The sequence below is a fragment of the Penicilliopsis zonata genome (assembly GCF_001890105.1).
Source record: "Penicilliopsis zonata CBS 506.65 unplaced genomic scaffold ASPZOscaffold_2, whole genome shotgun sequence".
NCBI lineage: Eukaryota > Fungi > Ascomycota > Eurotiomycetes > Eurotiales > Aspergillaceae > Penicilliopsis > Penicilliopsis zonata.
The window spans coordinates 1,571,130-1,595,182 of NW_019208912.1; the positions used below are offsets into that span (position 1 = coordinate 1,571,130).

General features: G+C 51.9%; 12 protein-coding genes across 12 annotated transcripts; 6 read left to right on the forward strand and 6 right to left on the reverse strand.

Moving 5' to 3' along the window:
* Positions 1 to 103: 103 nt before the first annotated feature.
* On the reverse strand, positions 104 to 539 carry ASPZODRAFT_1115264 (hypothetical protein). The gene has a single exon (XM_022721021.1). It carries the CDS (start codon positions 377 to 379, stop codon positions 161 to 163), a length of 219 nt encoding a protein of 72 aa, XP_022584654.1. The 5' UTR covers positions 380 to 539; the 3' UTR covers positions 104 to 160.
* Positions 540 to 1,187: 648 nt separating this feature from the next.
* ASPZODRAFT_139466 (hypothetical protein) lies at positions 1,188 to 2,251 on the reverse strand (the record flags this gene model as incomplete). Its single annotated transcript, XM_022724556.1, has 6 exons — positions 1,188 to 1,436; positions 1,521 to 1,579; positions 1,688 to 1,808; positions 1,872 to 1,966; positions 2,011 to 2,101; positions 2,228 to 2,251. 6 exons carry the CDS (start codon positions 2,249 to 2,251, stop codon positions 1,188 to 1,190), a joined length of 639 nt encoding a protein of 212 aa, XP_022584655.1.
* Positions 2,252 to 2,999: 748 nt separating this feature from the next.
* Positions 3,000 to 4,397, forward strand: ASPZODRAFT_58542 (hypothetical protein; the record flags this gene model as incomplete). The annotated part of the gene is made up of 4 exons (XM_022728774.1): positions 3,000 to 3,343; positions 3,499 to 3,575; positions 3,626 to 4,229; positions 4,283 to 4,397. 4 exons carry the CDS (start codon positions 3,000 to 3,002, stop codon positions 4,395 to 4,397), a joined length of 1,140 nt encoding a protein of 379 aa, XP_022584656.1.
* Positions 4,398 to 5,134: 737 nt separating this feature from the next.
* ASPZODRAFT_110266 (hypothetical protein) lies at positions 5,135 to 7,099 on the forward strand. Its single transcript, XM_022720991.1, has 4 exons — positions 5,135 to 5,434; positions 5,490 to 5,503; positions 5,547 to 5,618; positions 5,678 to 7,099. Exons 1-4 carry the CDS (start codon positions 5,158 to 5,160, stop codon positions 7,088 to 7,090), a joined length of 1,776 nt encoding a protein of 591 aa, XP_022584657.1. The 5' UTR covers positions 5,135 to 5,157; the 3' UTR covers positions 7,091 to 7,099.
* A 205-nt stretch (positions 7,100 to 7,304) lies between these two features.
* Positions 7,305 to 8,634, reverse strand: ASPZODRAFT_128767 (hypothetical protein). The gene is made up of 2 exons (XM_022722107.1): positions 8,110 to 8,634; positions 7,305 to 8,051 (listed from the first exon to the last, which is right to left on the reverse strand). Exons 1-2 carry the CDS (start codon positions 8,352 to 8,354, stop codon positions 7,364 to 7,366), a joined length of 933 nt encoding a protein of 310 aa, XP_022584658.1. The 5' UTR covers positions 8,355 to 8,634; the 3' UTR covers positions 7,305 to 7,363.
* Positions 8,635 to 9,213: 579 nt separating this feature from the next.
* On the forward strand, positions 9,214 to 9,813 carry ASPZODRAFT_128768 (hypothetical protein). The gene has a single exon (XM_022722108.1). It carries the CDS (start codon positions 9,267 to 9,269, stop codon positions 9,774 to 9,776), a length of 510 nt encoding a protein of 169 aa, XP_022584659.1. The 5' UTR covers positions 9,214 to 9,266; the 3' UTR covers positions 9,777 to 9,813.
* Positions 9,702 to 11,529, reverse strand: ASPZODRAFT_128769 (hypothetical protein). Its single transcript, XM_022722109.1, has 4 exons — positions 11,361 to 11,529; positions 11,249 to 11,314; positions 11,182 to 11,195; positions 9,702 to 11,132 (listed from the first exon to the last, which is right to left on the reverse strand). The coding sequence occupies exons 1-4, from the start codon at positions 11,455 to 11,457 to the stop codon at positions 9,843 to 9,845; spliced, it is 1,467 nt and encodes a 488-aa protein (XP_022584660.1). The 5' UTR covers positions 11,458 to 11,529; the 3' UTR covers positions 9,702 to 9,842.
* An 834-nt stretch (positions 11,530 to 12,363) lies between these two features.
* On the forward strand, positions 12,364 to 13,454 carry ASPZODRAFT_58974 (hypothetical protein; the record flags this gene model as incomplete). Its single annotated transcript, XM_022728814.1, has 2 exons — positions 12,364 to 13,236; positions 13,290 to 13,454. 2 exons carry the CDS (start codon positions 12,364 to 12,366, stop codon positions 13,452 to 13,454), a joined length of 1,038 nt encoding a protein of 345 aa, XP_022584661.1.
* A 151-nt stretch (positions 13,455 to 13,605) lies between these two features.
* Positions 13,606 to 14,454, reverse strand: ASPZODRAFT_13243 (hypothetical protein; the record flags this gene model as incomplete). Its single annotated transcript, XM_022723018.1, has 2 exons — positions 13,606 to 14,141; positions 14,193 to 14,454. The coding sequence occupies 2 exons, from the start codon at positions 14,452 to 14,454 to the stop codon at positions 13,606 to 13,608; spliced, it is 798 nt and encodes a 265-aa protein (XP_022584662.1).
* A 2,014-nt stretch (positions 14,455 to 16,468) lies between these two features.
* ASPZODRAFT_22833 (hypothetical protein) lies at positions 16,469 to 18,075 on the reverse strand (the record flags this gene model as incomplete). The annotated part of the gene is made up of 4 exons (XM_022727906.1): positions 17,358 to 18,075; positions 17,258 to 17,310; positions 16,768 to 17,186; positions 16,469 to 16,712 (listed from the first exon to the last, which is right to left on the reverse strand). The coding sequence occupies exons 1-4, from the start codon at positions 17,629 to 17,631 to the stop codon at positions 16,469 to 16,471; spliced, it is 990 nt and encodes a 329-aa protein (XP_022584663.1). The 5' UTR covers positions 17,632 to 18,075.
* A 687-nt stretch (positions 18,076 to 18,762) lies between these two features.
* ASPZODRAFT_13245 (hypothetical protein) lies at positions 18,763 to 21,199 on the forward strand (the record flags this gene model as incomplete). Its single annotated transcript, XM_022723025.1, has 3 exons — positions 18,763 to 19,014; positions 19,078 to 19,797; positions 19,946 to 21,199. The coding sequence occupies 3 exons, from the start codon at positions 18,763 to 18,765 to the stop codon at positions 21,197 to 21,199; spliced, it is 2,226 nt and encodes a 741-aa protein (XP_022584664.1).
* ASPZODRAFT_30097 (hypothetical protein) lies at positions 21,141 to 23,310 on the forward strand (the record flags this gene model as incomplete). The annotated part of the gene is made up of 2 exons (XM_022728198.1): positions 21,141 to 21,174; positions 22,844 to 23,310. Coding segments are annotated over 2 exons (501 nt in total), but the record flags the coding sequence as incomplete, so codon positions are not given.
* Between the last annotated feature and the right edge of the window lie 743 nt (positions 23,311 to 24,053).

Consider the following 24,053-nt stretch of genomic DNA (forward strand, 5'->3'; position numbering starts at 1 on the left):
TCGGCAGCTCAGATCCTTTGATGCGTACCCCGCAGGTCGAGACTAGCCAGACTGTTCTATCCAGACTGGTCTAGACCAGAAGACTGTGGAGCAGATTGACAGGTATGTAGTATAGTACTCAGTAGCTAGGTAGTAGTACTGTCTACCATCATACTCTACACTAGATAGATGACTCCCAGTGGCAATTGACCGTCACAGGCACCAGGAACAGGTGGAGAATAGAAACGGCAAAGGAAAAGAGAAAAGAAGAAAAAAGAAAAAGAGGCAAAAGAGATGGAAATCGAATTCCGCCACGTGCGAAGGTGGCGTCGATCGCCGGATCGGGCAAAGTGGACGAACCTGTGCTCCACTCTGCCAGCCACGCGGCGGAAACCTGCATGCCAAGCCGTGCGCTAACAGGCTAGCGTGTAGGTTCGCTCCAGTGACTCCACAATAGTAGCCTGAGGTATCTACCTCCTCTATACGGAGTACACTTTCCTCTACCAGGGATTGTCCAAAGTTAATGCTTCTGTCGCTTCGGGTAACTACTCCGTCGTGAACTCCGTCCGTTTCCGAGGCTCGGGATTGCCTTGGTCGGTCTAGTTCGGATCGGAAGGAAAAGTTAGCACAGTACGCAGCATTCACAGAGAGTATTAGTCAGGAGGAAGTTTGGTCTATCAGTATTCGCTGGTGGGGGCGGAAAGCCTTGGAAATCAAGGTTCACCGCTTGGTCATTCTCCTGGTCGTCCGAATCGGAGTGATCATCGACTCCCGGATATTATTCCAATTCAGCAAACCCTTCTCCGATTGTTCCTTTTCTTTGGCCTTGGAGCCCGTCCGACAGCTCGAGGGTGGCGGTTCGCTGTGTTTTTCAACAGGGTTCCCGCTGTCTTGGATCTTCCTGGTGGTTTCCTCGCCCTTGGATACGCCTGCTGAATTGTCGACTTGAGGAATCTCCTCTTCCATTCTTTTTCCCGAGCCGATGTTCAGCTGACTGGTGTTGCTCCCCATTTCTTCCTCGACGAGGGTAGTGAGGTCTATAAAATTATCTTCTCCATTGGGAATGTCGTCACCAGGGCTGTCGACTATCAAGTTAGCGTCACCTCCCATGTAAAGAACATCACTTTGATCCTTCACGGCAGTTGCGTCTTTCCAAGGCGCGATTGCATTTTTTTGTTATTGCCTGCGATTATTCGTATTTTCTCATCCTAGAATGTGGGCCAGCTCGGATGATCGCTATCATCCACAAAATGCTTAATCATGAACTGTTGTAGCATTTCCCGGAAGACTGCCTGCGCGTATTTCTTGCGAAGACGCTCTTCTCCAAGTTCCTCGATAGGAATCTCATTGAGACTGGCCGAGTGATATGCTTGTCTGGAGCGTTCCAGAACATCAGGCTCAACGCCACATGCCTCCCTCCACTCTTTGGATGCCTTTTCCTTGGCATTTTTGATTGCCTGTCATGATACACAGTTAGAGAGAGTTGTACAGGGTTGTATATGGAATAGGAGAGTTTTAGATAGAACAGAGTGTAATCTTACCTTGTCTGGTATAGATGTTGCGATGCGCTGGAAGGAGAAAAAGTAGACAGCTAGATTAGCTGATATTCGGTGCAGCAGGAGGGAGAATCACGCACAGATCCTGATTCTATATCATCTATTGATTCCATTGCTTCAGTGTCTCACTGAGGCTCATCAGCAACACATACAAGGTACTCTCACGTATTGACCAGGTTTCGGCGGGAATCCCACAATCGGCATGTGGTTCTCGACAATGCGAAACCACAGGTTGACGAGGCGCTCCATGTATTGGGAGAGCTCCTTAGGGAGCTAGAATAAAGTACTGGTGCGGTGCAGCGGGGACACATCCATAGTCAGTTACTCTTGACAAACCCCTCGGCTTCGAAGATTACCGCCGGATCGGTGGTTCTCTGCTTCATCGCCAGTAGCTGCGTAGTGATCGTGGAGTCTCTCGAGCACCTCCGGATCTGTGATATCGTTTAGGACATGCGGTATGTAGTATACGGTGTACCAGTATGCCACACGCAGCGCTCTGGGTTCACTTTTTCAAGGAGGTCCAGCGGTGTTGAGCCACGCGAGCCGTGATGCGACAGCTTCAGGACCTTGATGGCACCAAGTTCACCCCATTTCTGCGAGGCTTGCCGGTTCCATCGCTCTCTTCAGCGAAGCCTTCAGCGAAGCCTTCAGCAAGTCTTAAAGGGAACCATTGGCAAGAGGGAATTTCAAACCGGGCAATTCCAGGCGACGGCCATGATATCGTAGACGCAGCAAATTGACTGACAACCAATCATATTGCCAAGATAGGGTGAAAGGCGCGGCCTGGACCCCGAGGCGCTGCATGGTCAAGTGCAAAGATACTAGTCGTATTCAAGGTATTTTCACTTTTTCAAATTTGATCGAACGCAACAACACAAATCAAAGATTCGACCAAGAGTATTTCCGCCGGTAGCTTAAAACGACATGTTCGCCGTGATTGAGATCCGACCTGTCTGGGAATCGAAACACCGTCCCGGGAATGTCTGGATCCGAGAGACTGCGTTTTGGAATTTCTTCAGGGGGCTTCTTGTTTGCTGCCGTGGCAGGTGCGGTGCTAGAGTCTATATAAGAGCTCTGAGTTGGGATCTGAGAGTCTTGAGGAATGTATTATCTTATACATCTTGGCTATAAAGTGGAAGCGCAGTATGTGATGGCTGTATTGAGGTGATTGAAGTTGTAAAAATACACAAAGCGACGAAAATGAGATTGCGTCAATGCTGGCAGCTGCGTGCATCGATACGCGTATTGTTCAATATCCATCAGATTTGCAGAATACAAAACAGAGTCGTCATCTGCAGGTATAGCTGAACAGTGGAGAGACACTAGATTATCACAGGCACAGCTCCAAGTATTCCGGTCATTTTTGCCGAGGGAGCTTACCAGAGAGTCTAGACTGGATAGTATGCCTATATTATTACATAGGACAACCTGCCTGCTTAGATTTTCCAAGACACATCGGCGAAAATGGTCGGCCTCCTTCTCGTTCCGTACAATGACAGCATGCGCCTCGGTCAGGGGTACAACTCGTTCCTCCAGGAGGCGCGTGTAGACGGTGCAGTTACCTTTGGCAAGGAGCGCATCGCGCAGACAAGCATTGACCAGACGGCGCCCGGGTCGCAGGTCGTCAGTCACTCGTCGCGGTTCGTCGAGAAGCTCTCGGATATCACGCAGTTGATGAATATCTCGGCGGGCAGTTCAATCAAGAGCGGGAAGATTGGCGTTTCGGGGAGTTCGCTCTCCGTTGATGAGAACAAGTTCTCCTCGTCTGATATCAACGCCCTGGTCTCGGTCAAGGTGATCAATCGTGAGTCTTGCCTTTTTTTTTTTTTTTTTTTTTTTTTTGGAACTGTTTGGAAAGACTGGCTAATATGCTCTTGATAGAGACGACGACGATTGTTGATTCGGCCAAATTGTAATCCGGAGTTCAGCTGCGATATTGAATCTCAGCTAATCCAGTCTGCAGTAATCATAACCTGTGCAATTTCAAAAACATGGACTCGGAAATCTTCCACGACTGTTACGGCGACGCATTCATCTCTGGTTGGTGTTTTTCTGACCGCATGAGTCTTTTAATAATACTAACAACACAGGCTTCGTCGAAGGAGGCGAACTGCACGGCATCGTCTCCGTGCGAGCGCTTGACCGCAGCCAAAAGGGCAGTATCGAGTCCGCCCTCAAAAGCGCCATCAACAGCGCAACCGAAACCAATGACTTTACCTTCTCATCGTCTGGCATGGCGGAGGGTGTGGATTCAGCACTGAGCGCATCCGAGACCACCATCTCCGTCAACTGGATGGGCGGCGGACATATCAAAAACGAGCAGGACGAATGGTCGCTGCAGGAGCTGTTCCAGGCGGCCGCGGCATTCCCTGCGCGCGTGAGCAAAACGCCCAAACGCACACATGCCATCCTGACCAAGTATGACAATAACGCCAGCTTCCTGGAGTGGGCGCAGCCGCGCCAGATCCTGATCCCGCAGTATGATGCCTCGGATGGGTACGCGCGCGAGCTGTTGGATGTGTATATGGCGTACAAGGCGCACACGACACTCATTCGGGATGCGGTGGCGGCGCCGGAGAAGTATCAGAAGAGCGAGGCTGTGGATGCGGTGGATGTTTCGATGCGGGAGCTGGAGATGACGCGGAAGATGATGAGGGCGGAGATGGTGACGATTGTGGAGGATATTGATAAACTGTGGGCTCCGTCTTCTCTCCATCTCCTGACGGCAAGCTGAACGATGATTTCAGGGATAAAACGCCTCACTTGGCTCAAAAGATCCAAGCCGAGTCTCGAGTGACGGCGCCGGAGCTGTGGGCCGTTCGCCTGCCAGTGAGGATATATATTCTCTGCAGCTTGCATTGATCAACCTAATGACCCAACGCTACGGAGGGCGAATCTGTCCGGTTTGATGCGCTGGATTCAGAGTGATTATCAATAACAGCACGATACTTGGATCAGTTTCTTCTTGCTGTCTTCTTCTCGCCACAAGCTGGACACCTGATCCAAGTAGACGCGAGGAAACGTAGATTGTTGATTCAGATGAGTTGAGGATGAGTTAAGTTGTCGTCAGGCAGGAGCCAGTTCACGTGATAGCCAACTACAAAAGCTAGCGCCAGCAGGTGATAATTTCTTCGATGCATGCTTACGCTGATTGTTAAATTCCATGAATGTAAATCCAAATTGATCTACTTTTACGAAAATATTGATTCATATTGCTTCAACACGTAAACTCCTTATTATAGGAGGTACAGACTAAACAACCCATAACCAGTATCATTTAGGTAGTCCTATAAGCATGAGGATACCCTGCATACAATACAGCCAACAGATTCCAAGGCAGTCCAGGCATTGCTATGACGAATCGGCCAGCTGGCGAATCAGAGCTTCTATACCTTCGTCAGGGTCCGACGCTTGACGGGATTAATCTAATGCGCTGCTCTGATTGGCGTAGACTTGCGGGGTATCCCCGATATTCTGCAGCCCCGCGCCAAGCCGGGGTATTATCGGAGTAGAAGTACGAGTACGAGTATAGGAATAGAGTATAGAGTATAGAGTATATATATATATATATATATATATATTGTGTGTAGAAATGTAGGGAATCTCCTCATACAATAATACAATGTTCTCCCATTTGCTGGCCGTGGCATGCCTGGTCCCCGGCCTTTTAGCCGGGGTCATCTCTTCCTCCTCTTCCTCTTCCTCCCCCCGAGTGACAGTCAAGAATGGCACGTACGTCGGCTTCAACGATCCAGTCCTACACACAGATAACTTCTATGGCGTTGCGTATGCGCAGCCGCCCATAGGAGACCTGCGATTCCGTCATCCTCAGTCGCTCAACTCGAGCTGGTCTGGCGATCGGGTGGTGGTGGACTATCCGAAGGAGTGTATTGCTTCAAGTGGGTTTGAATATCTACTATATACTATGACACTCTTTATACTGACTCTGATTAGATTACAATGCAAATGTAGGATGGAATCAAGCAAGCAATGAAATCTGCTAATTATTAGATGTCCGAAGACTGCCTGTACATGGGCATCATCCGCCCATCCAACGTCACCGCCAAGAATCTTCCTGTGATGGTACGCTGCTTCTGCTTCTGCCTCTGCCTCTGCTTCTACTTATGCTGACACTATTCCAGGTCTACCTCGATCAAGGAGGCTTCGATAACGGCGGCGTGGGCTTCTTCCCGGCCTTCAACCAGACGTGGATCGTGCAGCGCTCGGCCGACATCGGATACCCGATTCTCGGCGTGTCTGTCAACTCCCGCCTGGGTCCCTGGGGATTCATGTACAGCCAGGAGATCCAAGACCAGCTGGAGACCAACCTGGGGCTGCGCGACATGCGCAAAGCGCTGGAATGGATCCAGGAGAACATCGCCGCGTTCGGGGGCGACCCTTCACGCGTGACGATCCAAGGGCAGAGCACCGGGGCGCAGTCTGTCGGTCTTCAGATCCTGGCGTACGGAGGCGACAATGCGAATCTCTTCCAGGGGGCCATCTCCGAGAGCGGCGCGCCCGTCTGGTACGCGCCGACGGCCGACGTCGCGCTGTGGCAGCCGACATACGACGGCATCGTCGACGCCGCGGGATGCAGCGGCGCAGCGAACAACCTGCAGTGTCTACGTGAAGTGTCGAACACGACGTTGATCAGCATCTTTGCGAACAGCACGCTCGATCCGTTCGGCAGCAATGCTCCGCGCGAGTTCATGATGGCCGTCGACGGCGACTTCATCCCCGCCCCGAACAGCGAGCTCCTCCAGTCCGGTCGGTTCGCGCGCGTCCCGTACCTGATCGGCACCAACTTCGACGAGGGCACCACCGTGGGCCCGCACGGCGTCAACAACGGCAGCGATCTCAACGCCTACCTCGTCGACGAGATGATGGTCATCGACGACGCCAGCCTCAACACCATCGGATACCTGTACCCGGACATCCCCGAGATCGGCATCCCAACCACCTACCACGGGCGTCCGCCCAGCAGCGTCGGAACGCAGTATAAACGGTCGTGCGCGGTGGCCACGGACATCATCATGGACGCCCCCACGCGCCTCACCACCCTCTCCATGGCCTCCTTCAACTCGACCGTCTGGCGCTACCACTTCAACGTCGTCCCGAACGGATATTCCGATCTCCAGGGCGCCACCCACGCCGCAGAGGTGCCGCTCACCTTCTACGACCAGTCGGGCACCGCGTACGACGACAATCCCCTGGGCGGAACCAACGGGCCCAAACTCCTGGAAATGGCCAAGATCATGAGCGCCATGTGGATCGGGTTCGTGTATAGTGGTGATCCGAACTATCTGGTTGACAAGATTGGCGCGACGGTGCCCGTACCGGAGTGGCCGAAATACCAGCTCCCGGCGCCGAGGAACTATGTCTTTACCATCAACCAGACGCTGTATACGGAGCCGGACACTTTTCGCGCAGAGGGGATTAACTGGCTTATGGATATGATGGTTGCCTCCAAGAACAGGAACTGCACCAGTATTGTCGCTTGTGGGGGGGAGGCCGATGCCATCAATGGTGAGACGGGGGGGGTTTATGGTTTCTAGTATATACAGTATACGAAGTATACTGTATAGGTATACTGTTGAGTATCTAGTATACGAAGTATACAGTATGAGTATACTGTATATAAGTATACAGTATGAGTATACAGTATGAGTATAGTATCAGTATACAAGTATACTGTTGAGTATAGTATAGTATAGTATAGTATAGTATCAGTAAATCTAGTATACTACAGTAGACTATGTGTATAAGATATCTCGGATAGAATGAAGAGATGGTATAAGGTAAACTATGCTATGCTAATACATGAATCATTACAGCTTCTGCTGGCCCTTGTTGAAGCGCTCAAAGGAGGAGACCGGCGGCGCCGAGTTAGGGTTGGGATGGTACTTTTTCAGGGCCATGGTGACGTTATATTCAAGGTCGAGGGAGGCCTTGGGGTCATCGGTCTTGGGCTTGAAGTCGACGACCAGATCGTCCTTGACGGCAAACACCGAGTCGATGTCCAGATGCGGGTCGTCGCTCGGGTAGATCTGGTTGATGATGGTGGCGTAGTCCGGGTGGGTGATCATGAGGTGGATATGGGCCGGACGCATGGGAGAGCGATCCATGAGGTTCAACAGCACGCCGGCCGGTCCGTCGGTGGGGAGAGAGTAAGGGGTCGGATGGTAGCAGTACCAGTAGAACTCGCCCTTTTCGTTGGAACGGAACTTGCCACGCAGGTTGTTCTCCGTCTGGGCGTCGTCCTGGAAGTCGTACTGCCCGTTGGCCGACGCCTGCCAGATGTCCAGCACGGCGTTGACGATGGGGGCGCCCGTCTCCATGTCGCGCAGCACGCCGTGCATGTACGTCACCTTGCCGTTCGGGTTGGTGTCTTGGATGATGCTGTCGCCCAGTTCACGGAAGGGGGCGTTGGGCGACCAGAAGGGGCCCAGAATGACGTTTGACGTGGGGGAGAGTCCTTGTTCCGTGATGATCTTGTTGGCAATTTCATCCACAAGACTAATAGCTTTGAATTAACACTTTTCCATCCATGAAGGTATATAAGGTATATACTTACGACTCCAAGCCAATCACGTCACAGATACGATGGCACTCGTTGCGCACCGGAGTGCTGATCTTGCCAATCGAGTTGATAAACTCCACGCCCAACATCCACTCGGCCGAAGTCAGCTCGACTTCACGCGCAAAGTCGTGGATGTGACGGATCAGCGCGCCCAGGACCACGCGAGCCCGCTCGGGGGTCTTGGGGCCCATGGCGTTGACCACATAGGGAGTGAAGTTGGGGTCGAACTGGCGAGACATGGTGATGAGTATATTGGGAGGGTATAATACTGGTTGAGGTAGAGAGAGGAGAGAGTGTGAGAGTGAGTGAGAGGGGATAATACTGGTTGAGAGGAGAGAGAGAATAAATATGTCGCATCGGTATGGGATGTGGCAAGCCGAAGATGAGGGGACGGCAGATACTTTCGGCTACCCTCCAGACAACCAAGGACCAGCGTAACTTAATGGCCTGGGGCAGCGGCCAGGTAGTTGTGGCGGGCTACATGCCGACCTGCAGATGACTACGCAGATGAGATTTCATAGATTATCGAAAAAAAAAAACACAGATTCTGGCATCGGTCGGGGCCAACAGCCGAGCCAGTAGCATCATATGATATACAAATCCATCCGTCTTGCGGTGCGGGGGTTGTTTGTGAGGGCTGGCGGAGAAGCGCTTTGCCGCGGCTAAAGCTTCTCGCTGCCTTTGCATGTTTCCCCGGGATTTGCCCCGTGCGGCTTCTCCGGATGCTTTGTCAGCGGGGTTGGGGGGTTGTCATTGGTTGATCCAGATTCGTCAGCAATGCATCCCACCCTGCCCTGCCCTGCCCTGCCCTGCCCTACCCTAACCCTAACACTCTATCATGATTTGCTGTCAGTCAATGACGACAGAACTGTAGTTTACCTAGTAAGTTATCAGCTTATTAATAAGCTACTTGGTTACGGAGTAAGAACTAGTAATAAAGTTACTGTCAGCCTCAGCGGCGCATATGACCCAAAAAGTACATCTACATTAAATATTAAATACTAAATATTAAACACTATAAATACTAAATACTAAATACTAAATACTAAATACTAAATACTAAATATAAATACTAAATACTATTTACTATTTACTATCATCTAACTATCACTATCTAACTATCACTATCATCTAACTATCACTATCTAAATATGTCCCTCCAAGTCAACTTCTCCTGGCGCAAGGATGAAGTGTCAATTAGCCATGAGGACCAAGTGATCTACACCGTCTCGAACCACCTGAAAGCCCCTCATCTACGCTTCTACAAGGAAACCAAAGGGGGAAACAAAAATGATGGAATGATAGGAACATCGACCTTCCATCTGCTCTCGTCCAGCCCCGAATTCACCCACCACGGCCGACACGGCAAACTCCAGTCAACAAGCAGGTGGAAGATGGCATATACACATGAATCATACTATTTGGATTCCACCCACAACCACCCCACGACCATGACGTGGACGAGCGAAAGTGGGTTCAAAACATGGGACTTTATCTGTCTCGACGAACGGAAGCAGGCTGTTGCCCGTTTCTCGGCGAACCCTTGGGGGATCAAGAAGTTGGGCAAGATCGAGTTCTGCATCGAGGATCCCTTGGCGAGAGAGGAGCTTATTCTCGTCGGCGTGACTTTGTATTATTGTGTTTTATTGTGTTGGACATAATTACTAGCTATACTCCGTACTTGGAGATCTATCCTACTATACTATTTTACTATACTCTAGTATACTCTAGTATTCCTTGAAATCACAGTAAACGTCGTTCGCCCCCTCCTGGACACAGATCAGTCCAGACGCACACGTCTCCATGACCCATTCGCCGTCGACGCAGATCCCAAAGCTGCTTCCGTTGCACTCGTATGCGCCGTCGGTGGAGCAGGTCCCGCCAGAGACAGGAGCCGCGGTAGACGATGCGACCGAGGAAGGGGAGGTGGTTGTGTAGGTGGAGGACTTGGTCGGGCTAGACGTAAACATGCTAGACGTCGTGGTGAATATCTTCGTGACGGTCGAGGTCTGAACGATGGTTGTGGTCATGGTAGTTGCGGAAGTTACCAGGGTGGTAGGGATAGCAGTTGTAGCTGCAGCTGCAGTAGCAGTTGCAGTTGCAGTTGCAGTCGTAGCAGCAGTAGCAGTTGCAGTCGATGGGACAGCGGCAGAAGAAGAAGAAGAAGAAGAAGAAGAAGAAGAAGAAGAAGAAGAAGAAGAAGAAGAGCCCAAACAAGAGGCAGTGTCGCTGAGAAATCCAGTGTTGGCATACGCCTGAGTGACATCCCACATCATGATACCGCCAAAGTTGCTATAATCGGCGACGAAATCGATAATCTCGGCCAGAGTCGAGGCATCGACATAACCGGAGCCAGCGGCGGTGGTGTCTGCGGGAACGCCGACAAAGACCTTGACGTCCGGGTTGAGCGAGGTGCCCGTGGCCCAGGTATTCCAGGTATCAAAGTTGAAGTCGGTCTGGGTGGAGGCGCCGGCCTCGAAGGAGGTCAGACCGCAGTAGTTGTTGTAGAACTGGACCCAGATGGCGTCAAAGTAGACGGAGCCGTCGAGCATGGCGTTGTCGTTGACGTCCGGGTAGGGACACTGGGGCGCGGCGGTGAGATAGTAGGTCTTGGAGTCGTCTTGGTCGAAGAGGGAGCGCATCTCGTTGGCAAAGGCGGCCATGTTGTCGACGGTGGATTCAAAGTCAAAGTCGAAGCCGTCGATCACGGCGTCGCCAAAGGGGCGGTGCGCCGACGAGGAGGAGTTGACGGGGCCGAACATCGCCCAGACCAGCTGGGCGGCGGCCACCGCGTCCTCCTCGCTGCTGAAGCCGCCCTCGCTGTACGTCGAGCCGCCGATGGACAGCAGGATTGTCGTGCCCTTGGCCTGGCAGGTGGTGATGTCGTCGCCGATCGCCGGGCAGTCGAGCAGGTCCGTTCCGTCAAACGTGCTGCAGTCGTTGCCGGAGTTGGCAAAGTTGAGCTCGGGCACGCCTCCTGTGCCGTCGATGGCGTACATGAAAGCGAGTTGGATGACCTGGGATTGTGTGAGTCTGCTATCTTGACCGATTTCTGAGATCACATACGTCGATATCGTCATCTAAGATGTTGTTAGCTCAAGTTATTAGCACAAGCTTAGGCTAGAATACTCACTGTCGCAGTAGTAGGTCAGAGCCTGCTGTTCCAAATCCCCAGAAGAGGCACCGTAGGAGTTTTGGCCTGTTGATTAGCAAAGGTCCCAGGTCAAGAAGATCACGGTGAATACCCCAGTACACGGCGACGTTGGATGAGCTGCTAAGATCAAGACCAGCTTGAACGCCCCGGATAGCCATCAAGGCCAGAAAGGAGAGTGAGGAGCGCATTTTAAGGAATGGATGCTTGCCAGAAGCGAAAGGAGTGACTGGGAGACTGATGAGTGAGAGAGAGAGAGAGGGAGGAGGGAGGAGGGAGGAGGGAGGAGGGAGGGAGAGGGAATTTATTCTACTGCTACTTACTGCTTCCTGCTTCCTCCTGCTACCAACTGCTACTGCTAACCACCAACACAGCCAAACACTGGCAGACAGACACTGCATCCTTCCAACAATCTCCACCACTCGAGGTCCAAAAAAGACGCAGCCAATGGGAGATAGAAACAGCATGAGACGAACAAACGGAGTCCAGCTGTTCTTTGATCGGATCCATGGCCAGTCTCTTTGATGCGTTCGATCGATTGCTTGTCTGGCATTGTCAAACACCGGCGCCCGCCACTGCGCCCTGGTAATATTGGAGATGAGCTGAGAGCCAATGGCTGCGATTCGGCGTGCAAACGTGGCGCCTAATGGAATTCAGCGTGGCGAGAAGAGAGTGTCTGGAGTAGTTACTCGCTAAGATCATGAAAGAAGAAATAATAATATAAGATAGAGTGTTCTGTTCTAACTATCCTAATAATACTAATTAATTTGAGTAAAAGAATAATAGATTTACAGGAATTTAAATATATACGGAGGATGCCTGAGATATAAGGCAATTATTAGATCAAATATATCTGGCATCTTCTACTCTGTATTGTCCTTAGGAGACATTTTCATCTATTAGGTGGTTATAGGTGAGGACCCTATTCTTCTTAAATATTCTTACTGTACTGTACTGTACTGTACTGTACTGTATTGTATTGTATTGTATTGTATTGTACTACGCTAGCTACTAATGGACTAGTCAGATCATGACTATCACACGTTCTTCAACCTCAAGGCTGCGTTCATTGCGAGACTCCGAGGAAGGCGGGAAGAATGACAGACCGCATCGGCAGTCTGCTGACGGTGATCATCACGAGTTCAGTAACGCCCTCTGCGCCCTCGACAGAGCTGCTGTCGAAAATCCTCGAGTCGTTCCGCTGTCACTGTCCGGACTTGCTGACGTGCAGGGTGATTGTTGTGCTGGACGGCTATGACCAGGTTGTGCCTAAAGCGCGGCTCAAGAAAGGCCAGGTGACTGTGGAACAAGCCCGAGATTTCGCCCTGTACAAGGAGAAGGTGAAGACGCTCGTCCGGGAGACGTACCTGGGAACAGAGAAGGAAGAAGAACCAGCAGTTCTAGTCGCAGAGGGGAGGGCAGAGTATGGCAACCCGTATATTGCAGATAATGCGGTCGAGTACACGACCACCCAGACTCTCGACAAGAAGGTGACGTTCATTGAATCGGCCAGACGTCTGGGGTTCGGTCTGGCGGTCCGCACCGCATTGAGAATCACAGAAACCCCGTACGTCTGGGTCCAGCAGCACGATTGGAGTCTGGTCTCGGAGTTCCCCATCGAACCCGTTCTACAGATCATGGCGGCCTCCGAGTCCGACCCCTTGGTTCCAGTCAGATACGTCTGTCTGCCTGCCGTCCGGATGCTCTCGTACGCCGTCTCGGCCGACGTGACGGGTTTTCCACTTCTCCGGGCGTTGACGGCTTCGCTCAAACGCGACTTCAGCCCGCCATCCCAGCCGGGCGTGAAAGTGCCGCTCACGCCGCTGTTTTTCTGGCACGACAAGCCACATCTCGCTTCGACGGCGCACTATCTCGCTCGTGTGTTTCCCTCGCGCTTTGCCATGCTGCGAGGCGACTTTATCGAGGACAAGATCGGTCAACGGGCCAGAGCACAAATGAAAGAGGGGCTCGTAAGTTGATGCACCTTCTTATATGTAATTTGTCGTACGACTAACTGGTTTAGTGGGCCAAGTGGGCGACTTGGCTATACTATCCAGATGAGGGAAAGCAGCTCTGCTTGAGACATCTGCAAGGCAGAACCTGGCAAGGCACCGAACGCGAGGCCGAGAAGGCTGCCTTCTGGAGACAGTACCAGGGTATGAAGTCTGAAGACAGCGAGACTCGGTGAGCTATCAATATCCAGGGTATACGAGAGCACTGCCTTGTTCATACTACACTGAGAATGAAGACCATACTGCTATATAACTCCTCCGACTAGGCACGGACTACACGATAATTGCCTCGAATATACAAATACTATTGAAAACTATTACTGTATGTCAATTATTCCCGTCCAACTCCATCACAGGCCCTTTCCCCCTCCCATCCATCTCACTGAGCGTGCGTGCCTGTCCACCAGAGTACATTTCATTGAGGGTATTCACGGGCGCAGTCGTGCGTGTTCTCTTCCTGCTTCGTTCCCAGAGCGCCCACGCGATGGCTGCAACAGCCACGGCGCCGAGAGACGCGCCCACGCCGGCTTCGATGGCGTGAGAGTGAGCAGTACACGATGTAGATGTAGACGATGCTGTCGATGTAGACGATGCTGTAGACGATGCTGTAGACGATGCTGTCGATGTAGACGATGTAGATGATGCTGTAGAAGTAGAAGTAGAAGAGGTAGAAGTATAATTGGCCAGCAAGGCGACTCCCGCAACAACAGTGGCATCGTCAAGAGTGAATGCAGCCTGACCATTTTCACACTCGAGACCGCCCGATGAGGAATTCGCCGCGACTGCATTGCAGCAGTACGTCGCCACGTCGTCTGTGTAGTTGATTAGGATGATAGCGCAGCCTCCGTCGAGATTATCCGTGTCTGAATAGTTAGCAGAGCGGCTAATACTAGATACTCTATCAAGTAAAATACCCTCTTCGGTAGTGCATGGGGAGGGACAATTCGATGAAGTCCAGCTCTGGTCGGTACAGCTCCCCCGCGAGATGACAAATGGCTGCGTGAGATCCATGCATAGATTGTTCGACAGGCAGATGGCGCTGGTGCCACAGCAGGCGCTGTCCGGTTCACTTGTACAGGCAACATCTTCGGAGACGCTGCCGTCGGGATAGTAGCATGTTCTGGCTAGGGATGGGGAGAGGAGGGAGAAGAGGGAAAGGAGAAGAAGGCGCTTCATTCTGGAATAAAATATAAGAAGAGAAAAAGGGTATGGTTAGAAAGGAAGTTCTAAATGCTAGTTCTGTCATTATTAATTATTCTTACTATGGTCTATTTTCTTACTGCGTCTTTAGTCTAAGCATCTAGTGCTGATTGGCAGGATAGAGTCATTAGGCGCCCAGTTGTGCTTACTAGATAGTCTAGGTATAATCTAAAGTATAAATCAGTATTATATAGTAGTATGTAGTATGTAGTAGTAGCTTAGACATTGTACAGATAGCCCTGATGGCAGATTTCACTGCTTTTATACAATTACTGTCTAACAAGACAGTAGATCTGAATTGGATATTCATATAGTATCTATTCAATGAATAACCCTAACCATAACCATAACCATAACCATAATTAAGTGACGTAATGGCTAAGTATATAGTCTTTTCATTGGCTGCTTCGTCAAAAGTGCAATGATAGTCAGACAGATGAAATAATATAAGATCATCATGATAGAAAACACAGTATACAGTATGTATAGCATCATTTATTCGGTTTTTCCTACTTGCTGTCTGTTTTGTTCCCTCTGCCAATCTGTGGTCTCACCAGCTGCTGACTTGTTTCTCCCTGACTTGAGAAATCACTTGAGAACATAAGTATAGTTTGTGAGTTCCTCAACCTTTATCTGTCTCAGAGGACGGTAGATTGAGGTAGACTGAGGACAAGAATATATGGAGATATCTGAACATGCCAGGGTTGATGATTAATGGATGAGATGGAGGTGTAGGGAGTCCTTTTATATTAAAATTATAGCTAGACAGTCACTATAGCATTCACTATATATTTATTAAGAAGTTACTATACTTAGAACTCTCTATTTACTGAGTCATTTCTTTATTCTCTTTATATTCTATACTGTCAACTCTCCCTTTCATCTCCTCTTTATCTCTCAACTAATACTCCCTCCAGTCAACCTGATATGATGACTCAAATGCTGTCAAGGCGAAGAGTCATGTCCTGAAGCAGATATTGACAACGCTCAAGTGGAAGATGGAGATGCAGGGGTGCTAGATAAGAAGCAATGAGAAGATACCAAGGCATACATACATCTCATGATAAGAACAAAGAAATTGACTCCATTCTATTACAACACTTATGAGTATCATTGATCATAGGACACCATCCCTATTATACTCTTATGCTGTACAGATTTAGAGGAGACTAGACTATCTAAGTACAGAGTACTAAATTAGTTATTACTTGACTAGTCTTAACTAGTCAATTTATTATTACTATTATTATTATTGTTGTTGTTGTTATTGTTGTTGTTGTTGTTGTTGTTATTGTTGTTATTATTATTGTTATTGTTATTATTACTCTATATTGTTGTTATGGGGATCATCCCTATACTTTATACTAGTTCAAGTCTTTCTTAGACTTAACCATATAAAGATATGATATAAATATACTATGATACTGTTATCTGTTCCACCAGTTCAGCCTTAGATGGAAGCATTCCTGGAATCTTGAGATATGGATATGATATGCCTTATCAGGCGGGTAGATGTACATTGTACAACATGATCTATCAAGTGATACTCATGAGTGTCGTAATAGAATGGAGTCGATTTCTTTCTTCTTATTGTAAGATGCATGTAGTGCATATACTACTTTGTACTCGTAAGTAAACCAAGACGTTTATACAAGGTTGGCTGAGGGATTGATGGACTTCCGTGCCGTACTCTATGTACTTCGTATACTATTTATGATCAATATATTTATGTTTTGATATCAGTTAGTACACTTTAATTAAATACATCATGCATGTCTGTGCATTTGAAGCTAGGCTTCAATCATAACGAAATAGATCCAGTCAATCCTGTGCCTCTATAAGAGACACATCCAGCCTCTGAGACTCATTGAAACGCCAATGCCAACGCCAAGTAAAACCAAACCAAGTCAAGTCAAGTAAGTCAAGCAAACGCCATTTATGCAATTATCTATGACCCATGACCCAGCTGTGAACCGAAACGCTCTCCCCATTATTGTGCAATGTCGATCTTCAGCTTGGGCACCCAGAAGGTGACCCAGGAGTCGGCCGAGAAGGCCTCGGAGCCGAAACTGAAGTAGCCCATGTAGTCCGAAGTGGTTGGGTAGTCGGAACCGCTCAGCGACGACAGGTCGGTGATCAGCGGGGAGAGGTCGCCGGTGAACTTTTCCGTGGTCTCCGAGGCGAGCCAGGTCAAGACGTACTGGCCGTCATCGTTTGTCCCGTTGTAAAGGCCGCTGAGAATATTAGCCCATTCAAGTAATATGAAATCTCTGAAAGTGGAGAACTTACAAATCCGTCCCGTTGATGGTCTTGTTCATCAGGGAGCCGTCCGACAGACCGATAGGCTGCGCCGAGGAACCAAAATCGCCAAACCAGACCATGACTTCGTATTTGGCGGTGGTACTGTTCTGGGCGGTGGTAGAGTCGCTGTCAAAGAACATATCGACGGCGACGTTAGCGTTGAATTCCTCGGCGGACAGCGCGGTCTCGTTAGTCTTCTCGGCCGTCGAGTTGCCCACACCGTAGGTCCAGTGGAAGTCAAGATTGATTGCCGAGATGGCAGACAACTTGGCGGGGAGGCCACTGGTAACCTCGATGTCAGGGTAGGCATGCACAGGCTGCGTTTCGGGGCCGGGAGAGTATTTCCATGTCACGTAGAACTCGGGCGCCGTGTAGTCGGGGTAGGTTTCGTTATTGAACGTTTCGACCTAGGATTGTTAGAAAAATTCCTCTAAATGGCCATTGTTTCGTTTTTTTTTTTTTTTTTTTTTAAACGTACGTATAAACAGAGACCCGAGACATCGTCGGTCACACCCCACTGGTTAGGATTGACTATCACTCGTTAGCAGAGCAACAGTACAAAACGGCCAGAGACTTACGAGTAAAGGTTTCGTCTCCCTTGGTCGGCACGTCGTAACCGTACGACAGCTGGCAGTACGACTGAGTCTCGACACCGTTTTTGCTGGTGCTTCCTGACCCTGAGCCAGAACTCCCGCTGCCGCTGCCACTGCCACTGCCACTGCCACTCCCACCACCGCTGAACAACGGCGTCTGACCGGTAGCCTGACGATGGGCCTCGATGCCCAGCAGCACACCGAGGGTGCCTCCGATGGGAATGGCGAGCAGACCTGCGTTGACGACCCAGCGAAACATGGCGACTGAGGATATCTGAAGATATGGAAATAAACAAACAAAAATAATAAAGAGAGAGAGAGAGAGAGAGAGAGCTAAGCTCCAAGATACTCCGTAGACAACGTTGACAACAGTGGTGTACCCTGCTAGCGGGTGGAGGTGAAAAGACGGCGTTATCAGCGTCAGCAAAAAAAGGGTTCCCACGCCGATCGGATGATCTCCTGGAGGGCGGGTGGGTTGAGAGAAAGTTGGGAGGGCTTGAGAGGGCTTGAGAGGGCTGGAGAGGGCTGGAGAGGGCCGTGAGAGCCGTGAGAGGCGGTGCACGTTGATAAGGGCCTAGACCGCTGGGCCAATCAGGGGCCGTGCCAAGGGCCGGAACCGGGCGGTGTCTGTGAACGGCCTAGGTACAGGCCAATCAGCAGGCAGGGATAGATGACGCCAAGGCGCCAGTGTCTCGCTTGGCGCAGGCACTAAACTGTCTCAGCAGGAGCCAACTGGTAGCGAGGAATTACGTAGTTGCAGTTAGTTTTATGGTGCATACTAAGAGTACTCCGTCATACTAATAATCAGACTAAGCTCAAAGTACTGTTAGAACCCTGAATTAAGTGTTGCCGGCGTGGCGCTACTAGTCGTTATACCCCATTATGGAGACGGGTAAGAAGAATACAAAGAGGTAGTAGATGGTATATTACAAATATATAATACTCTATTATTAGTTAAAAACAAAAAGAAATACTTGAAGAAAAAAATTATTCTGGGAATAATTATGGAGCATATGATGTAGTACTCGGAATAGGCAAGGTGCCTACCATAGGAGTCCCTCCGTAGGCACAGAAAAAAGTCCACTCTATTTTTGGGCCCACGCGATACCCAAACAGGACACACTCAATCTCTGCCTGTTCCAGTGGGATCATCCGGATTCTGTCCCTGATCGCCTCCGCCCGCGTTCGTTTCCTCGGTGACTTCCCAGCCTTGTTCGCTTCTTTCTCTTCTTCTCCTCACTCACCTCACGCTCGCTTATCGTATCATCACACTCGCTTTGTCTTGCTTGTTTTCTTTGGCTTCCTTCGGTACTTCTTTGTGTTTACTCGACCACTAGTTACTGAAGAACGCCCCCGCTGTTCTATTAGGGGCCTCCCCAGTCCGTCCACCATGAACGGCAATTATCACCACCGTGCCCCCGAGTACCAGGAGGAAATGGTGGAAATCGATGTCCAGCGGGCTCCCAACTCGCCGTTTATGAATCACAGTGAAGACCAAATGCTTCCTCGCTCCGTACCGCCGTATCGCCCCGGCCACAGTCCGTCGTTGAACGACGAGTTTGGCTCCAACACCTGGCCGCTGCCTGGGAACGAGTCGTTTATCCATACGCCCGTCGACTCTCGCTCGGCCACGCCGTCTTTGGTGAGCTAACATAGGAATAAGCAAGAGAGAGAGAGAGAGAGAGAGAGGGCTGACGATTCTTAGTACCCCAGCAATCATCAGTTCCAGAGCCACCAGAGTCTTGCCGCCCTGGTCGACACGCCGCCCTCGCCAGTGCTCGCTAAAGACTGGGTGCAGCCCGGTTCGATAGCCCAGCTGTACGATCGGGATGACGCCGAGATCTGGAAAGGTTGGAGGCGATGGCTCTTCCGCTTCGTGCCCGTGTTTACCTTTGCCAACACTGCCCTCTACCTCTTCTACCTCGGTCTGCGCATCTACTGCGTCATCATGGCTCAGAAGTACTCCGGCTACATCTACGCCGGCGCCTGGGTCTTCATCGCCATCGAAATCGCCGTCGCCATCCCCTCGCAGATGCACAACTGCTGGACCATGCTGGCCCTGAAGAAACGGAACAGGCCCAAGCTGCGCCTGACCGGTGACGATGTCCCCACCGTCGATGTCTTCATCACCTGTTGCGGAGAAGAGGACGAGGTCGTCCTCGACACCGTTCGCGGTGCTATCTGGCAGGACTACCCGCGCGACCGCTTCCGAGTCATTGTCCTCGACGACGCAAAGTCCCCCACCCTCGAAGCCTCCGTCAACCAGCTGGCTCGCATCCACACCAACGTCTTCTACATGGCTCGCGAGAAGATTCCAGGCAAGCCTCACCACTTCAAGGCCGGTAACCTCAATTATGGCCTGGACGCTGTGCATGAACTCCCGGGAGGCGCCGGTAAGTTCATGGCAGCCCTCGATGCGGATATGGTAAGCTGAGCCCCTATTTTTTTTTTCCTTTTTTTTGGTTTCCTCGTCTTGGTTCTCGTTGTTTCATGTTTTTGTTTTCTTTTTTTTTTTCTGGTTGTTATCTTTTGATTTCCCTTTCAGACCTGTACGAAAAGCTAACGCAGTGTAGATCCCTGAACCAGAGTGGCTGCGTGCTGTGCTCCCTCACCTGCTGGTGGACCCTCGGATGGCCCTTGCATGCCCCCCGCAGCTCTTCTACAACACGCCTTCCTCGGACCCCCTCGCTCAGAGTCTGGATTTCTTTGTCCATGTTATCGAGCCGATCAAGGACGCCATGGGCGTTGCCTGGTGTACCGGGTCCGGCTACGTCGTCCGTCGTGAGGCGCTGGATGAGATCGGCAACTTCCCGCTCGGCTCGCTGGCCGAGGACGTGGCTACCTCGACCTTGATGCTCGGCAAGGGCTGGCACACGGCCTACGTCCACGAACCGCTCCAGTTCGGCACCGTCCCGGAAGACTATGGCGGCCACCTCAAGCAGCGGACGCGCTGGGCCATCGGCACCGTCGACACGGCCGTCAAACTCAAGTTCTGTCTCTGGGGCGACGCCGTGCGCCAGATGTCCGCCGCTCAACGCTTCTCGGGCTTCCTCTACGCCACCCTCAGTCTCTACACCCTGCTGCTGACCGCATCCCTCTTTGCGATCCCCATCATCCTGCTGTGGGGTAAGCAGCTGGTGGCGTACGCGACCACCGAGGAACTGCGCTGGCTGATCTGGGCCTGTTTTGCCACCACCATCTCCAACCGTCTGTGCGAGTTCGCCCTGTTCAGCCCCGCGGGCTACCACACCGGCCAGCGTGGCTCGCGCTACCAGCTCTGGATGTCGCCCTACATCGCCCTGTGCATCGTACGCTCCTTCATCCTGCCCCGCTGGCTCGGCGGCCAGGCCCAGGCGTTCAAGCCCACGGGCTCGCTGGGCTCCGCCCTCAACGAGCGTGATCCCAAGCACCGCCGCAACATGGCCGTCCGCATGTGGGTCATCATGGTCAACTACATGGCCACCTTCCACCTCCTCTTCGTCTACGTCACGCTGGCCGCCGTTGTCGTCTCCTCGTACCGCTGCTTCGCCCAGAACTCCGGCTTCCGCGACATTATCATGTGTCTCATCACCCACGCCTTCTGGCCCCCGCTGACCTTCCTCTTCATCTGCACCTCGCTCTGGACCCCAATCGCCTACGCCGTCGATCCGCCCAACATGCCCGACCGTGAGGACCTGCTCGACCGTGACCCCAAGACGGGCGTCGCTCACCCGACCCGCCAGAGTAAGAAGATCGCCTTTGGCGGCCAGGCCGCCTGGTTCGAACTTGAATACACCACCGCCACCGTCGCCACCATCCTCGTGTTTGTGTATTCCTTCTTCTTTTGATCTTTGTACAATTAATTCCCCCTCTCCCTCGCCTCGAAAATCACCCATCATCGATGACGAACGTGTGAAATGTTTTTTTGCATTTAGCATTTCCTTTTTTTTACCCTCTCTCTCTCTCTCTCTCTGCCGCTCATCATTCCTTATTTGTCGGATTTACGGAGTCTCACCATCTACTCGGCTTTCCTCTCCTCCCCCTCACAAGGGTTCGAGAAGACCATTTGCATCAGCCGCACGGCATCATTCATGGATATTCTAGATTTTAATTGGACAATCACTCACGGACAGGACACTCGGATATAAGTATAAGCAATAGGCCATCATCAATATGGAACATAAAATGAATCTGAACACTTTCTAGTTGCACCGAGTATAGTACTCCGTATTCCGTATACAGTACCGAAGGTCATGTCATCATCCCCTTCTCCACTGGTCAACCCCTGTCTCAGTCAGATTAACAAGGGGGCGGTACTACTCCGCAGACTAACCACAGCAAAGCACTACCCTGGCCCAACCGGTGTGCAGGTCAACCATTTGACAATAGGAGGTCTGATGCGGGTAGTAATTGATGGATGTAGAGTGTGCTGAGTGAGTGAGTATACTGAGTATATACTAGTGAAGAAACTCCGTATACGCCCTACCTATACTAATAGCCAGTCTTATAGCAGGGGTGTCCTGTCGATGATACTTTCATATGGAGTAAGTTCAATGTCCATCCCTGGTTAATAGGGACTGTATCCGGATGTCCGGATGAGATATACCGATTAGTCAGCTCTGGCTTGGGATAGCATGCTCTGGAAGATTATTACAGTAAATTACGAGGATAGTAATCCGTTCGATGGCTAAATCGGCACAAGATTGAGGACAGAATAGTGAATGAATTAATATAACAGATAATTAGACTAATAACTGATCCGAGAATGCGCCAGGCGAGAGAGAAGGAAAGAACTTGAAGGTATCGGCACCACTACAAGGCGAGAGCCAGGGTGCCGACCGCGAGACACATGGCCAGCACGGCAGCTCCGCCAGTCGAATAACGGGCAGCACTTCCCGAGTGCTTCGACTTGTTGTCGGACGGACGAGCGACATCCGTGGGCTTCTCGAAACTCGAGGTTGTCGAGGAACTCGTATGCGTCGCCGAGTGGGTCGTGTGCGTCGTCTTGGTCTTGACGGAGCTGCTGGAATGGAGGTGACTTGAACTCGGGGTCGGGAGGGACTGGAAGTGAGACGGGCTGTCGTAGGGGCGAGGTCTCGTCCAAGGTCCTGGGTTTGGAGGTCTCGTCTCATCGTCCGATGGCTTCGCCCAGGGTGCGTACGGGTTGCTGTTCTCGTCGCTGGACGTCTTGTCGCTGGACGGTTGTCCAGGGAAATCCGATGACTGGTCATCAGACGCTTCCGCCGGAGAACTGTGAGGCTGCCCGTTCGAAGGAGAGCCGGGACTGCCGGTCGACTGGTCGTTGGAGGGTGAATTGTCGGATGTTCCCGTTGAACCACCAGGGGTCTGACCAGAGGATTGTCCCCAGGTATCGGAAGTGTCATCATCATCGTCGGACGGCTGGCTCCAGGAACCATACGGGCTTGCACTGCCAGGTTGGCCCCAGGATCCAGTGACCTCGTCGTCGCCAGGAGCGCTCCAGGAAGATCCAGGGGTTCCTTCACCAGATTGTCCCCATGATGTAGATGGTGCATCACCTCCAGGAGTGCTTTCGCCAGACTCGCCCCATGACCCAGAGGGCGAGTTGCCGCCAGGAGCAGCGCCGGATCCTGGCTTTCCTTCGCCAGTCTCTCCCCAAGATCCGGAATCCCCGCTACCACCAGGAGCACCCCAGGCCGATCCAGGCGTTCCTTTACCACCCTCTCCAGGCGAGCCACCAGCGGAGGTACCAGGAGCACCCCAGGAGTGTCCAGGCGTTCCCTCACCAGGTTGTCCAGATGAGCCACCGGAAGTACCAGGCGATCCCCACGAGTGTCCAGGAGCTCCCTCACCAGGTTGTCCAGATGAGCTACCAGGGGAAGTACCACCAGGCGCTCCCCACGAGTGTCCAGGGCTTCCTTCACCGGGCTGTCCAGATGAGCTACCAGGGGAAGTACCACCAGGCGCTCCCCACGAGTGTCCAGGGCTTCCTTCACCGGGCTGTCCGGCTGATCCACCAGGGGAAGAGCTGCCAGGAGCTCCCCACGAGTGACCAGGCGTTCCCTCACCAGGTTGTCCAGATGAGCCACCGGAAGTACCAGGAGCTCCCCAAGAATGGCCGGGTATTCCTTCTCCAGGCTGTCCTGGGGAACCGCCGGGGGAGGTACCGCCAGGAGCTCCCCACGAGTGACCGGGCGTTCCTTCGCCAGGCTGGCCAGGCGAGCCGCCGGCGGAAGTGCCACCAGGAGCTCCCCAGGCGTGTCCAGGGCTTCCCTCGCCAGGCTGCCCTGGGGAACCACCGGGAGGGGTACCGTCAGGAGCTCCCCAGGCGTGTCCAGGGCTTCCTTCACCAGGTTGTCCAGATGAGCTACCAGGGGAAGTACCACCAGGCGCTCCCCAAGAATTTCCAGGGCTTCCTTCACCGGGCTGTCCGGCTGATCCACCAGGGGAAGAGCTGCCAGGAGCTCCCCACGAGTGACCGGGTGTTCCTTCGCCAGGCTGCCCAGGTGATCCACCCGCAGCGCCCCAAGAATGACCAGACGTCCCCTCTCCCGACTCTCCCCATGATTCTGAGGGCGAATCGCCTCCAGGAGCTCCCCAAGAGTGTCCGGGAGTTGCTTCACCAGATTCTCCCCATGCCCCTCCAGGAGCAGCGGCGCCAGGCTGACCAGGGGATACAGGTGACACCTCTCCAGGCTTGCTCCACCCTCCTCCAGGAGCCGC

Excerpts from the sequence above, each read along its gene's own strand:
- ASPZODRAFT_110266 (XM_022720991.1), top strand. The coding sequence starts at position 5,158 with ATGTTCTCCCATTTGCTGGCCGTGGCATGCCTGGTCCCCGGCCTTTTA. Across the intron at positions 5,619-5,677 it reads CCAAGAATCTTCCTGTGATG|GTCTACCTCGATCAAGGAGG; the intron begins GTACGCTGCTTC and ends ACACTATTCCAG.
- ASPZODRAFT_128767 (XM_022722107.1), bottom strand. The coding sequence starts at position 8,354 with ATGTCTCGCCAGTTCGACCCCAACTTCACTCCCTATGTGGTCAACGCC. Across the intron at positions 8,052-8,109 it reads GACGTGATTGGCTTGGAGTC|TCTTGTGGATGAAATTGCCA; the intron begins GTAAGTATATAC and ends CAAAGCTATTAG.
- ASPZODRAFT_128769 (XM_022722109.1), bottom strand. The coding sequence starts at position 11,457 with ATGCGCTCCTCACTCTCCTTTCTGGCCTTGATGGCTATCCGGGGCGTT. Across the intron at positions 11,315-11,360 it reads CAACGTCGCCGTGTACTGGG|GCCAAAACTCCTACGGTGCC; the intron begins GTATTCACCGTG and ends GCTAATCAACAG.
- ASPZODRAFT_128768 (XM_022722108.1), top strand. The coding sequence starts at position 9,267 with ATGTCCCTCCAAGTCAACTTCTCCTGGCGCAAGGATGAAGTGTCAATT.
- ASPZODRAFT_1115264 (XM_022721021.1), bottom strand. The coding sequence starts at position 379 with ATGCAGGTTTCCGCCGCGTGGCTGGCAGAGTGGAGCACAGGTTCGTCC.